At 42.1% G+C, this 14,977-nt stretch overlaps 1 protein-coding gene across 1 annotated transcript in view; it reads left to right on the forward strand.

Moving 5' to 3' along the window:
• The window catches only part of LOC139319848 (tyrosine 3-monooxygenase-like), a 30,423-nt gene extending 15,650 nt beyond the window's left edge, over window positions 1-14,773 (forward strand). Inside the window, exons 9-12 of the mRNA XM_070947897.1 lie at window positions 2,515-2,571; window positions 3,533-3,628; window positions 13,044-13,177; window positions 14,614-14,773. Coding sequence (XP_070803998.1) covers window positions 2,515-2,571; window positions 3,533-3,628; window positions 13,044-13,177; window positions 14,614-14,773 — 447 coding nt within the window. The remainder of the gene's footprint in view (window positions 1-2,514; window positions 2,572-3,532; window positions 3,629-13,043; window positions 13,178-14,613) is intronic.
• The last annotated feature ends 204 nt before the right edge of the window (window positions 14,774-14,977 follow it).

Raw genomic sequence — 14,977 nt, forward strand, 5'->3', positions numbered from 1 at the left:
CGTTCATCTAGACTGATTGTACATTTGTATTTATTTTTAAAATATATTTCTAGAGGAATTTATAAAGCATAAAAGCAAAATATAATTAAGATTTTAAAGTAGGATGATGTAGAAAATTAAAAATACGTAGTAAAGTACCAATATCAACTAAAAGTGTTTCCGTCAAGAAATGGGAAATAATGATGATAATAATAGCAACATCAATAATGAGGAGGAGGAGAAGAAGGAAGAAGAGGAAGATAGATCACAGCTGATAGAAAAAAAAATTACCATATCCCATATTTAAAAAAAAAATCCATAGCTGCTCTATGTCAGGGTTCCAAGTAACACCTCCAACCAAGTAAGACACTCTATTCCAAGACCTGGGACAATACCCACATTTTTTGAGACCACCAGCATATCATTACGGTGGAATGTCTATGGAGATTCTCAGTCATCCAGGTCATGGTTGTCCCAAAGGTGCTTTTCAAGAGGCAACATGACTTTCTGGTTTTTCTTTGAAGACATTTCACTTCTCATCCAAGAAGTTTCTCCAGCTCTGCTCCATTAAGAAGCTTCTTGGATGAAAAGCGAAATGTCTTCAAAGAAAAACCAGAAAGTCCTGGATGATTGAGAAGACATTCCACCGTAGACATTCCACCATAATGATATTCTGGTGGTCTTCAAAAATGTGGCTATGAAAAAGCACTTTTGGGACATTATGGTGGAAGTCACATGGATTTCTGAGAATTCTGAGGGGGAAGTCAATTCAGTGGACAGGTGCCATGGCAGAGAAGGCCTCTTCCTAGATCTTGATAGTTGGCATAGCTTATTTGAAGATCTGAAGTGTACCAACTCTGCTTGATATTAATGGATGAACATGGGGTATAGGTAATCCCTCAAATAACCTGACTCCATGTCATGATGGACTTTATAGATGACAACCAGCACTTGAATCATACTTAGAAGCTCACCGGTAGCCAGTGCAGCTTTCAGTGCGGTGGAATTACATGGGAATATTGAAATATTCTCACGCTGCCTGTGGCATTGCATTTTGGACCAGCTGATTGTTCCATAACTTTCTGGAGAACGACAGTAGCAGCAGCAACTGATAATGGCAAACTGTCTCCTGTTATACCTTCTTTCAAATGTTGCACAGGCCATGGTCATTTTCAGTAAGCAGCTGTTGCCTGGATTGGCTGAGCAATGCTGGGTTAAATTGCTTTAGGATAAGCAATTTGATTTACAGCTCTGCACTGATGTTGCCATATGTTCAAATCACATGGGGTGGATTATCTCATATTAGAAAGTATATGCGCCACTTCCATATATTCTTCTTCTTGGCTAAACAAGAATCCAAAGATGAAGTACTGGCTCTATAATCATGAAATAATAAATTGACCTAAGGGAAGTTGCAAGCAGAACAAACCATACAGATGTTTATCCTAAAGATGACAATCTTGCTTAGAATGTAAATATTTCTGGAAAAAGACTCTGTATTCCCATAAGCAAATTCATGGAGAATGTGTCCAGCAATTGCTATTAGACCTCAATGTTTTAGGGAACTATACAGTATCTCTGATCAGTTGAAGGACAAGATTGTGAGAGATATTTTGGCTTCCTGCAGTTAACTTCAGTGACCACTGTCAGAAAAAATATGCTGGATTAAATGGAGACAGATTCTGAACTGACTATTTACTTGGGATTAGTTCAAATGACAATGGTCTATATCAGGGTCTCCAACCTTGGCAACTTTAAGCCTGGAGGACTTCAACTCCCAGAATTCCCCAGCCAGGAGAATTCTGGGAGTTGAAGTCCTCCAGGCTTAAAGTTGCCAAGGTTGGAGACCCCTGGTCTACATAGTCTGATATATTCCTAATTTATTTCCCCTTATTAAGTTAAAGGCAGAAGGACTTTTTATAGCATGTTGCTTAATTCTTTCTCCTTGACTAGTGTGTTGTGCTGCTAGGTCCTAAAGGGGAGGAGTAGGGACACAGAATGATAAAGCAATGTTTTAATATTTTAACTATAATACCAATAATCATTGCTACAATTAAATTAATAATTATTTTTAACAACTACTAATTACATATTTCTTGTTTAATTTATTTAATTAATTGTTATGTAATAATTAAATAACATTAATTAATTTAATTAATGTATTCATTATTGTAAAGTAAAATATTTGAAATATTAAATCATGAAGTATTAAATAACATGAATTTAATATTTGAATTATTTTTTAATTTGTTTTATTATTTGTAAGCCAACCAGAGTTACTTTGCAGAGGAGATGGCATAAAAATTTAAATATACATATACATATACATGTTGCAGCATTGCAGTGTAAGCCTTGTTCCTTGTGTATGTGTAATGGGAGATTGCCCACACAGCACACAAAGGGGAAGAAGTTGTGACATACTGAAGATACTACTGAAAAATAATATAATTTTGCTATTTCTTTTCTGAAAGGCTTTTATGGAATGGAATGGAAATTGGCTTGTAATTTTAATAAAAATCAATATGCTTGGTTTAGGATATTGGGCTGGCTTCTCTTGGAGCATCTGATGAGGATATTGAAAAATTATCAACAGTGAGTAGAAATCACATTGTCAAGCAGTGGGTAAATCAGGAGATTCAGGCAGTTCAAATGAGTTATTGCAAGCTTAAGCTCTGTACATGAATCTGGTCAACTAATGGTCAAGGGAAATGAGCGGGAGATACTGTAAGAAAGGCATTCAAGGTGAGTTGCGCAAGGACTCGTGACTTATAACACATTTGGTCCCTCTCTTAGGCTCAGCCTGGTCTCCTACATACATTTTCATAGCAGAAATATAATGCCAAAGAGCCACATGTATGCAATAACACACATGAATGGAACATATCATAAATATTCTATGCTTCCCAAACAGCCAGGACATAATGCTTATTTTCTGCAAGAAAATCATACATGGAGAGAGAGGTGGGGAGGGAGGGAGGGAGGGAGGGAGAGAGAGAGAGAGAGAGAGAGAGACAGAGACAGAGACAGAGACAGAGACAGAGACAGAGACAGAGACAGAGACGGAGAGTTTCTATCATCATGTTTACTTCTTACAACATAGGATCCTTCCCCATATCCAACCATCCAGGATCTAAGCACCAATAGCATGGCTTTTTCCAACTTACTGTCCTTCAGCATATTGGCCATCGAAATAGGAACTGTTTTCTAATACACCTGGAAGGTGCAAAATTGGAAAAAGTAGTTAGATAGGTGTAATTCCCATTGGGACATATTTGTATGTCCCCTTCTTCTTTACAGAACTGAACTTTGGTGGCCTTGATTCAGCTTGTAGCTATTGTGCTGTTGTTGTTTTCCCAGAATGCATCAAATATGGTATCAAGTAGAGATACAGTGAGAAAACACTATTTTCAACACTATACTCTCTCATCCCAACAAAAAGAAGTATCAAGTATCAAGGGAGATGAACAAATGCTGGATTAAGAATTGGAAAGGTTTTTTTTTTTACTCCAGATGAGTTCTCATAATCTATTTTTCCCCCTTCTCTTCTTCTTAGTTCTATTGGTTTACAGTTGAGTTTGGCCTCTGCAAACAAAATGAATCTATCAAAGCCTATGGAGCAGGCCTCCTCTCTTCCTATGGAGAACTGATAGTAAGTTTTCAAAAATATTTTTGTCTGATATATGTCTTCCCTAGAAACATCAACAACTTAGGAATCTGCAATATTTAGCAACAGATGGGCATTACCAGCAGGGAACACTGGAAGGTAACGCAGAGGCAAATGTTTATAGATTTATCGTACTTTTTGGAGTATAAGATGCACTCCCCCCCCAAAAGAGCATGAAAATTTGGGTGCATTTTATATACCGAATGTAGCCCTGCGCACCCGCCAGACCCCACCCTTTGGCTGTTTTTGGCCTCCACACGTTGCGTTTTATTCCAGCTGGCAGGGATCAGTGGCGGGGCGATCCCCATTGCCTGGAACTGCCCGAAAATGCGACACACAGAGGCCAAAAATGGGGCATGTGGAGGCAGAAAATGCGATGCGCGGAGGCCGAAAACACGACGCCATGGTCTGTGGCAATCCCTGCAGCCTGGAACAGCTGATTGGGGGTATTCTGGGTGGCCAATCCACCCGCCAATCAGCTGCTCCTGCTGAATCAGGCTGCGATAATATGCTGAAGCTGACCAGGCTGTTTGCTATTTGTTACAAGGATGCTAGCCAGGTGAATACCGATAGAGGCAATTTTTTCCCCTCCCCATAATTTAATGTGCGTCTTATACTCCAGAGCGACTTATACTCCAAAAAATATGGTATTTTAACATGAAATAAAACTCTTCACAGGGTCTTAATGATGAACAAGATACTTCTCATCAACCCACTGTAATGAAAACTCAGATTGGTCATTGTTTTAAATATAAGTAACCCTTGACTTAGACTCATTTGTTTAGTTGACCATTCAAAGTTACAAGAGCAAAAAGCATGACTTATGACTAGTATTCATACTTATGACTATTGTACAATGGTGGGTTTCAACTGGTGTTACCACCGGTTTGTTTCATGCATGTGCTTCGTGCATGCACGCCAAACTTGTGCTCCGCGCAAGTGCAGTGTATTATGTAACAGCTGAGACGCAGCAATCCGCTCTGCCACGCCTTTCAGCTGGGCTAAAAATGACAGAATATAAGGTATGTATAACACAGGGGCGGGTGGGAGGGCCAAGCTAACTGTCAGAGAGAACCAGTTTGCTCTCAGCTCACCATCACTCCTATCGGCTCGCCCGAACCGTCCCGAACTGGTAGAAACCCACCATTACTATTGTAACATCTCTGTGGTCACATGATCAAAATTCAGATGTTTGGGAACTGGCTTGTATTTATGATGGTTGCAGTGTCATGTGGGGGTCATGTGGTCATGTGATCCCCTTCTGATAAGCAAAGTCAAGGGAGAAGCCAGATTCATTTAACAACCGTGTTATTAGCCTCACTAATGCAGTGATTCGCTTAACAACTGTGGCAAGAAAGGTTATAAAATGTGGCAAAATTATTTAACCAGTGTCTTGCTTAGCAATGGAAAATTTGGGGCTCAATTGTAGTCATAAACCAAGGACTATCTGTATTTAAAATGTGTGGCTTGGATTCAAACCTAGTCATAAGTGGAATAGATCCATTAAAATAAAGGGAACCAGAAGTATCCAGTGGAGTGTTTTTATGACAACCTTTTTTATTTACAACTAGCTGTACCCGGCCACGCATTGCTGTGGCCCAGTCTGGTGTTTCCGCTGGGCTAAAAGAGCGAGGCTGAAGTTCCAAACTCTCCACAAACATTTGGTGGGCGTGGCCAACTCGACGTCATTCACTTTCATCAGTCACATGACAGCCCCCGAGCCATGCCTAGCCAGCTGGTGATTAGGGCAGAGAACCGGTTGCTAAAAAACAATGGGAACCTCCCTCTCTGTCTCCCCCTCTCTCTTTGTATCTCTCTATGTCTCTCTCTCTCTCTCCCCTGTCTGTATCTCTCTATGTCTCTCTATGTCTCTCTCTCTCCCTCCTCTGTATCTCTCTATGTGTCTTTCTCTCCCCCTCTCTCTGTATCTCTATGTCTCTCTCTCCCCCTCTCTCTGTATCTCTCTCTGTCTCTCTCTCCCCCCTCTGTATCTCTCTATGTCTCTCTCTCCCCCTCTCTCTGTATCTCTCTATGTCTCTCTCCCCCTCCGTATCTCTATATGTCTCTCTCTCCCCCCCTCTGTATCTCTCTATGTGTCTCTCTCCCCCCTCTCTGTATCTCTATGTCTCTCTCTCCCCTTCCCTCTCTGTATCTCTCTCTCTCTCTCTCTCTCTCTCCCCCTTCCATCTCTGTATCACTCTCTCTCTCCCACCCTCTCTCTCTGTATCTCTGTATGTGTCTCTCTCCCCCACCCCATCCTCTGTATTTCTCTATGTCTCTCTCTCCCTCTCTCTCTGTTTATCTCTGTCTCTGGCCTGGCCTCTTCTGCATCCCCCGCCATTGTCCTTACCTTTTCAGGCCAGGCCTTCACAGCTCTCCGCACCACAGCAGAAATTCGGGGCCCCCCTCCGTCCTCCCTACACAGATGTTCTCTGGGGGCTCGACGGGGAGACGCATAGCAGGGAAGGGAAGGGAAGGGAGGGAGGGAGGGGGTGCGGTGGGGGTTCGAGGCTGATTTGGGGCTTCCCGCCTGAAGGAAGAAAGTGCCAAAGCCAGGAGCCACACACACCCCACTGGATCCCTGCTGCGCAGTTCTCCTCCCCCGCCTGCCAAGGGCAGGGGAATGATTAAATCCCCTGCTCTTCCAGGCGAAACAAAGGAGGGCCGGCCATCCTCCCTCCTGGCCGTTTCCACCCCTTGGAGCCTCCCCGGAGCCCCTTTTCTGCCAGAGGCCAAAATTTTTGTGTAGGCTCCGTAAACTGCCAGAGCGCCCACCTGGGAATCAAAGGCGGCGGTGGTCAAAGGTGACCCCGAGGCTCCAGTTGCCTCCATCTCCTGCTCACTGACCGGATTCGCATAGCGCCGGTTAGTGGCTGGTCTTTCTGACCTCGGGGCCCATGGCAGCGCTGGGCCAGGCACGATTCAGGCTAGGTGAGGGACAGAGGGTTCCCGCTCGGCGGACCCAGGCAGCCTTGTTGTCAGGTGTTCTTTGGAGGGAGCCCCGAGAGTGGCTGGTGAGGGGGATGGGCAGCAGTGGCGGGCGAGGCTAGTTTGCGGGGAGGCCGGGGGAGGGGGAGGTCAGAGCCAGGGTCAGGCGGGCCCCACCCAGCCATAGAAGCGCCAGCTGCAAGGGCTTCCCGGCGGGGAGCCGGCTGCCTACCTGCTGAGCCTGGTGGCAGGATATGGCCCTCGGGCGTCTCTGCCTTCCAAATGCGCAGTTTCTTGGAAGCAATATGGAGAGTCTAAATATAAGGAGCAGAAATCTGTTGAGTGTAATCAGGGCTGGGAGGCTGCCATGTTGGTTTTAGGTCCAGCAGATGGCTCTGTTTTTCAATGTTTGTCAATGTCTTTCAATGTTTTCCAATGTTTTTCATGTTTTTACCTGTCACAGGTGTGACATATATATAATATAGGTATATATAAACACACCTGTAGTCGAATGCAACGTTGTGTCAAAATTTGAAAGCAATTGGTGAAGAACTTTCAGAGATGTGCGGTTATGTACAAACGGACATTTACATTTTTATTTATATAGATATGCATAAAAATATGCAACACCAGGAGAAAGGAGTGGGACCTCAGTTGTCATCTTGATTTCTTTGATGTCCCTCTGTCCCACCCCATGGATGCCCTCGAATTAAGTTAGTTGTGATTTAACTGTTATTAGGGGACTTAGCATACAGGCATACTGAGGTTAAACTGACCTGCGCACCTTCCGCCGCGCTGTGAAGACTCTTTTATTCCATCAAGCAGGCTTGGCCTAATCTCCTCCCTCTTTTAATATATACATTTTAAATCTGTTCTTAAATTATTGGGGTGTTTTAATTTGTCTGGGTCAAAATGATTTAATTTGATTTTAACTGGTTTTTTAAATTTTTGTATTTATGTATTTTATTGCTTGGCTGTTCACCGCCCTGAGTCCTTCGGGAGTAGGGCGGTATACAAATCAAATAAAACAAAAACAAACAAAACAAACTTTCCCCAAATTAGCAAAACTTACAGTAATTCAATTGAATAGATGAGATTTACAGTAAGTCATGCCTATTTTAAATCCTGTTGTTTTTATTGGACCTGTTTTAAATTCGATGTATTTTTACAGAGACATAAAGTGCGTGAAATGCATATACTGCTGGCCATTGCTGGATGCTATGCCAGCTATCATAGCTGAGAATTACGGAAGATGTAGTCCAACGTATCTTTAAGGCACCACTTTGGGTTCACTTGGCTGCCTTAGCTGAAGTTATCCGAAATGATTCCAGTTGTAACATTGCTGTTAAATATACTATCTGTTTATAAAGCAATGGATAGCCAGTGTTTTTAAAAGAAGGCCAATTTTAGAGTTCATTTTCCCTAGAAACTCGGTTTTGCCCTTCAAATGGGAGGTGACATTTAAACATACTCTATCTGAACGAGTGGTAGGTTTCAAATATTTTTACTACCAGTTCTGTGGGTGTGGCTTGGTGGGCATGGCATGGCTTGGTGGGTGTGGCTTAGTGGGTATGGCAGGGGAAGGTTACTGCAAAATTCCCATTTCCTCCCGATCAGCTGGGACTCAGGAGGCAGAGAATAGATGAGGATGGGGCCAGTCAGAGGTGGTATTTACCGGTTCTCCGAACTACTCAATATTTCTGCTACTGGATCTCCAGAAATGGTCAGAACCGGCTGAAACCCACCTCTGATCTGAACCCATCACTTACCATGCCAGTGAATGCGATGTCTCTTGAACTTTAAAAAACTGACCAACACACTCAGTTTTGCGCTATATGTTTTTACTGTATGTTCAGCTGTTCTGCATTATATACAATGAATTTTATGTTAACACCCAGGCTGGAGTTGAGCCCATGTACAATAAAATTTAATGGCCCATAGTTCCCAGCTGGCAGGCGTTTTTCCTCTGCATGCTTCGTTTGCTGAAAAACAAACCTCCCTTCATTGTGAAAGGTTATGTGGGGTCATCAAGCACTTTTAAGCATATCTTCCCACTGCACGAATGAAAGGTTCAGAAAGAAAAGCTGGGTCTGAGATTATAAAAACTTTTCAGCATGTATTCGTAAGCCTTGAGCATTATATATCTGTATATTATTACAAGTGGATCTGGTTTAAATTTAAGGAATATTCACAGGGAGAATTGACTCAACATCATGCAATTGCAAATGAAATAATTGAGCTAAAATTCAACATTTGGAAGAGAATTAAGGCTGCTTTTTCGCCGACTTTGGGAGATATTATAAGTTTCAAAAGATAGAGATGTCCTCGGGCTAGTTTAACTCCTTGTGATTGCTATACATGACCAAAGGCAGGGCTTCTTGGCAGCAGCCTCCCATTGCCTTCATTAGGGAATATATTTTTTTTAATTTCCCAGTTTAATTTACCCTTTTGGAATTTCTTAGCGATATCCATCCAGCTTCAGTTAGATCTGATTCTGAATAACTTTTGAGCATGGAAAAGATTAGGCAGGGGTCAAATTAGAAACCAACAGTTTTGACACAACAAAAACTGAATTTGGGCTTTGTTGAGTCATATTACAATGCCATCAACATTTCTGGAAAGACATCCCCTTCCTTCCTTCCTTCCTTCCTTCCTTCCTTCCTTCCTTCCTTCCTTCCTTCCTTCTTTCTTTCTTTCTTTTTGTGACACTTCCAATAAGAGTCATAATATGAGGACAAAGGCAGGGATGTATCTCTGGAACAGCTTTTCATAACCTGGACACCATCCAGATTCATGGATGTCAGCTGCCAAAATCAAATCTCAGCAATAGTTATTCTGCCTGAGACTCCTGGGAACTGAAAACTCATATATCTGGAGAGTGCCAAGGCTGGGTAAAACTGTTTTGAAGGCTCTTTTCCCCACTCTTTTTGGAAATTAAGAAATACAGTAGCAAGGACTACCATAGTTGTAATGGCAGACTGACGACAGCTCTACTTTTGTGGAGTCAACAACAGTCTTGAATAGAGGAAATGGTGAATTGATCAGCTTCTTGGAACTCTTCTCTGGATCAAGGAGAGAACAATGATCACCCACACATTCACACCATGCAGAATCTCCCAACGAAGAGATAATAAAATAGCCACCTCCAGCAGATTTGATAGTTCTGGAAGCCAGGGAGAAAGCCATCTTGCCTAAGGCATGGGCAAGCATCTTCAAAGAGACATTGGGTTCGCCTACTTCCTCTCTTAAGTAATCTAGGAAGTTGCTCATTATTAATTTACTAGAAGTTAAGAACCTTCCAAAGCAGTGGTGGGATTTAGCAGGTTCGTGCTGGTTCAGGCCAGTTTAGACTAACTGGTTGTTAAATTGTTGACTGGCCTGTCCCCTCCCCTCCCTGCCCCTTCCAGGAGTCCCCACACACCCCAATTTTGCTCCCAGGAGGCTGCAGGGAGGCCTACTAGGCCCAAAATGGGGCATGGGGGTGTGGCACGGGGCCCCCGTGGCCCATTTTTGCTCAGGAGGCTGCAGGGAGTCCTACTAGGCCCAAAATGGGGTGTGGGGTGGTGGTGCACCCCCCGTGGCCTGTTTTTGCTCCTGGGGGGTGCAGGAGGCTGAATGCTGCCTGTCACACACCCCAGCCACGCCCACCATGACCACGCCCACCCAGCCAGTCATTAGGGCAGAGAACTGGTTATTAAATTATTTTAATCCCACTACTGTTCTAAAGCATATGATTTATTATACTGAGAGATTCTCCTTCTGCTCTGGATGAAAGAAGTTCCATGTAAGTTTAAGAATTAAAAAGAAAAATTTTACTTTTTGGAAAACAGAAAGGTTTGCTGACTGGAAAATAAACAGATGATAGGGGATTTTGAAGATTGACTAGAGGGAATTTGAAAAAATTAAGTATAATTAAAGGAAAAAAGATCCAATGGAGCAATACTATTTGACTATAGAAGAAATTAAGGCTGTTAGGGAACACTGTACTCCGATATTATTACTCCGAACACTGTACACTGATGCTATAACAGAGGATATAGAAGAATCACAGATTTTATTGGGTAACAAAGAGAACGAGACTGATGGAATGTGGATTTGGACTTTTTTTTAAAAAAATGTAAGATTACAAAAGTGACATGGAAAAAAGACACTGTGGGTCTGAAAATAAATTTTAAAATGTCAGAATATGACATGGATTTACAATGGATTTACAAAGAAAACCAGTTGATATCTTAATAAGTAAGAATAATTACGAATAATAACTCAGAACAATTGTTTTGAAAACTTTTTTATTTTGGCTTTACAAAAGGGATGTATTAAACTACTGAAATGATTCCTGAAAGGAGACAAAGAAAAAATGATAAGAAATCAACCTGTGGGATGTTATTTTAAAGGATTAAAAATCAAACTTTAAAAAAGTAAACAGAGGGATTATAAAGTATACTTATTTGACCAAGACCAAATAATATATACCAGTTTGTGATAGCTATAAATGGATTTTCTTTTTTTTTTACTAAAACTGAACAATGAAACTTTAAAGATCTGTTTATAAGTGGGGAGATATTTATTTTGTTTTATTTCTTAAAGAAAGTGATCAGTTTATATAGTGGATTTATTTGATTAAAGTTAATGTGTTAGTGCAGTGGTGGCTAACCTTTTTGCCATCGCATGCCAGGATGGGGGCAGTTTCGCATGTGTGTGTGCCCACACCCATAATTCTATGCACCCTGCCCTGCGCATGCACGCGCAACCCCCCTCCCCCCCCCGCTCCTGGCACGCGATCGCCTGGTAGGCCTGTTTTTCTTTGTCACCTGGCTCCAGATCCTCTCTATGCATCTGGGAAGGGCGAATAAACCCTTTCCCACTCCCTCGGAGGCCCTCCGGGAGTCTCTGGAGACTGGGGACAGCAAAAAACGTCACTTCCTGTCCCACCGGGAGTTGGGAAATGGGCCATTTTAGGCCTCTGGAGGGCCTCCAAGGGGGTGAGAAAGGCTGTTTTCACCCTTCCCAGATGCATAGAGAGGATCTGGAGCCAGGTGAGAAAGAAAAATGGGTCTTCCCCACCTCCCACTCCCCACAGACCCTCCGGAGGCAGGAAACAGCCTGTTTCACTACTTCTGCTGGGCCCAGAAGGCCCAAAATTAACTGGCTGGTGCGCGCATGTGCGCCAGAGCTGAGCTGGCATGCCCACTGATATGGTTACGTATGCTACCTGTGGCACGCATGCCATAGGTTCGCCATCACGGTGTTAGCGTGTATGGGGTGTTTTACTAATTCTAATAGCTTTTATAAATTTTTGTTGATTAATATCAAGTGATGACTTTTTACAATTTGATTTGGGGATGAGATATCGGAGGAAGAGTTTTTAAAAAAATATTAGAGAAGGTGTTATGTTTTAACACCTGGAGAAGTGACTGGAGAGAAGGGAAGTTATCTTTTAGCAATTTTTCTTTTTTCTTTTTTCCTTTTTAAAGTGTCTTTGCACTTCTCTTTTTCTTTACTTTGCTTTTTATATTTTTCTTAGTTCATATTAGTCTTTTATCTTTGTACTTATAAACTTTCATAAAGTTATTATTAAAAAGTAATAATACAGTAACAACAGTGCTCCAGGTACCAAATAGCCTGGCCAACATACTTTGCTGGAAACATGTCCTTTGAAAATACCTGGGCATGAGATAGCACCTCTCTACTATCAATTAAAGCAGCCACGACATTTCTGTATGCAAGACTAAAAATGTATTTGTTTTATGAGTTGATTAGTTGAATAGCTGGTTGGGAATAGATATTGTTTGATTCTTCATCATGATGGTTAGTGTAACAGGCAGTTTGGTGTAGTTCTTAAAACATCAGTTAGAATCCCAGAGACTGTGAGTTCTAGTCTCTCTTTAGGCATGCAGGCAGCTGGGTGACCTTGGGCCAGTCACTCTCTCCAGTTCTTGGAAAGCAGCAATAGCAAACCAATTTTGCCAAGAAAACTGCAGGGATTCATCCAGGCTGTCACCAGGAGTCAAAACTGACTAGAATGGACCAACCCCCCCCCCCCCCAAAAAACAAACACAAATGTAATAGGATTTCCAATTCACAGTTTAAATAGTTCCATGTAGAGTTTAAAAATTAAAACTGAACACTTTACAGTTTTGATGAGAAATAGGTTTTGCTTAACCTTACTCCATCTCACCTGCCTTTAAAAATGTACAAAAAATTAGAAATGTGCAAATCAAATAAAGCTGAATTCAGAAAAAGCTGAATTAAATGGTTTGCACAGAAAACTATTTCTATGATGTGGGAAAGCAAAATTTAAAATCTTTTCTTGAAGCTCCATGGATTTAATAGAAATTTCACTCTACCATCCTATCCATCCATCCATCCATCCATTCATTTCAGCTCCTTGGATGCTCCCAATTATCTATTGTGTTGTCAACTGAGTTGACTTCAATCTAAAATCACTTCTTCTGTTGTTCTTCACTAAAAGTATGCTTTATCAGAAAAGCCAGAATATAAAGCCTTTGATCCAAATGTGATGGTGGTCCAACCTTATCATGACCAGACCTTCCAGCCCATTTACTTCGTAGCAGACTGTTTTGAAGATGCAAAGTCTCAACTACAGTAAGTATAAAGATGGTAAATTTATATCACCAGATTAGGTTGATCTGGATTTATATCAGAAGTCCAAAAGTTGCAATCTCTAGATGTCCATGATCAAATGTGTTCTGTAGAGTTCTTGTGAAGCTAATGCTGAGTTATGATTTTCAATCCGGGGGAAGACTTTCAAAGTTTAAAAAGTTGGGCAATCTTGGTTTAGAACTTCTTTCATTAACATTAGCAGGGATTCCTGGTCTTTATAGGCAGTTGACATTAGTACCTTTAGAGTGTGTACACATACTAAGGATGCAATTATAAATTATTTACTGGTGAGACCAGGGATGGGCTTCAAAAATTTTAGCAAGGGGTTCTCTGCCCGGTTGCTGGGTGGGTGTGGCCATGGTGGGCATGGCCTAGTTGGCCTCCTGCACCATGTTTTTGTCCTCCCCAGGCTCTGGAGGTTTTCATCGAGCCTCTGGGACGACAAAAACAGCTTCCCCAGGCTCCGGAGGCCCTCCTAAACTTCCAGTAGGCCTGTTTTTCACCTCACTGAGCCTCCGCAAATGCCCTGCACTTATCTGCATCCAAAATGGGCTGCGTGGGGACACCTTGGAAGGAAGGGGCAGGATGGGTGGAGCCAGCCAGGAGTGGGATTTGGGGATTCACCCAACTGCACAGAATCGTAGCTAGAGATTCTCCCGAACCTCTGCAAACCCCCAGCAGCTCACCCCTGGGTGAGACCCATTGAGAGAATGATTCCCATGGTGGACATAGCCACTTACAAAGCACTTATGACAATTGTACTAGCCACTCGTTCCCTTCGAAAATTCTGTGCTATCTATGTTTACATGTCCCTTTTCTGGGCAATTAGACATACTGGGGTGCAGCTACTCATCTATTTTATTTTCCAAGAAAGGGGTCCCTGATGTCTTCTTGGGAATAAAGGTTATACTAGGGCCTTCCCATATTTTTTAAAAAATATTTGAAGATTGTTATTAAAAACTCTAATGATGTATCTGTACATGGATCAAAGGTAGGGGAAGAAATATGAGGTTCCACTCATATTTTGGATAGCATACCCATCTTCAAACAAACCAAACTCACAAGGAGTAGATTCATGGTAATTGTTAAAGCCAATATTGCTTTAGTGTTAGCGGTAATGGTACAAGAGCTGCGGTGGCGCAGTGGTTAGAGTGCAGCACTGCAGGCTACTTCTGCTGATCACCAGCTGTCAGCAGTTTGGCAGATCGAATCTCACCAGGCTCGAGGTTAACTCAGCCTTCCATCCTTCCGAGGTGGGTAAAGTGAGGACCCAGATTGTTGGGGGCAATATGCTGACTCTGTAAACCGCTTAGAGAGGGCTGTGAAGCGGTACTAAGTGCTATTATCTTGTCATGCAATTGGGAAAGACTATTTTTCTCTTCAGACCAGAGATACATCCTTTGTTCCTTGCTCTGTAGGAAATATGCTCTTACAATCAAGAAGACTTTCCCTCTTCACTACAATCCTATTACCTGCAGCATGGAAGTTCTTGATTCACCACAGAAAGTATCGGAAATTGCCACTCACTTGAAAGAGGAACTGACCACTCTCTGCCGTGTTTTGGAAAAGCATTTGTAAAATAATGGTCCTAATTTATAGTAGGTAGAAGATAATCATTACAGTGAGGATCTTTCCTTATTTAAGTAAGTTGTCTGCAACGCTGGAGAAAAAAATGAATAGGCAATCAGTCCATTTAAATGTAGAAAATCAATGAAAAGTTTTGCCAAACAAGAACAAGATGACTTGTGAATTGCAAATCAAACATTTTTTTTGGGGGGGGGG

The sequence above is a fragment of the Pituophis catenifer genome, unplaced genomic scaffold (assembly GCF_029215685.1).
Source record: "Pituophis catenifer annectens isolate HBS135680 unplaced genomic scaffold, rPitCat1.0.hap2 SCAF_7, whole genome shotgun sequence".
Classification (NCBI taxonomy): domain Eukaryota; kingdom Metazoa; phylum Chordata; class Lepidosauria; order Squamata; family Colubridae; genus Pituophis; species Pituophis catenifer.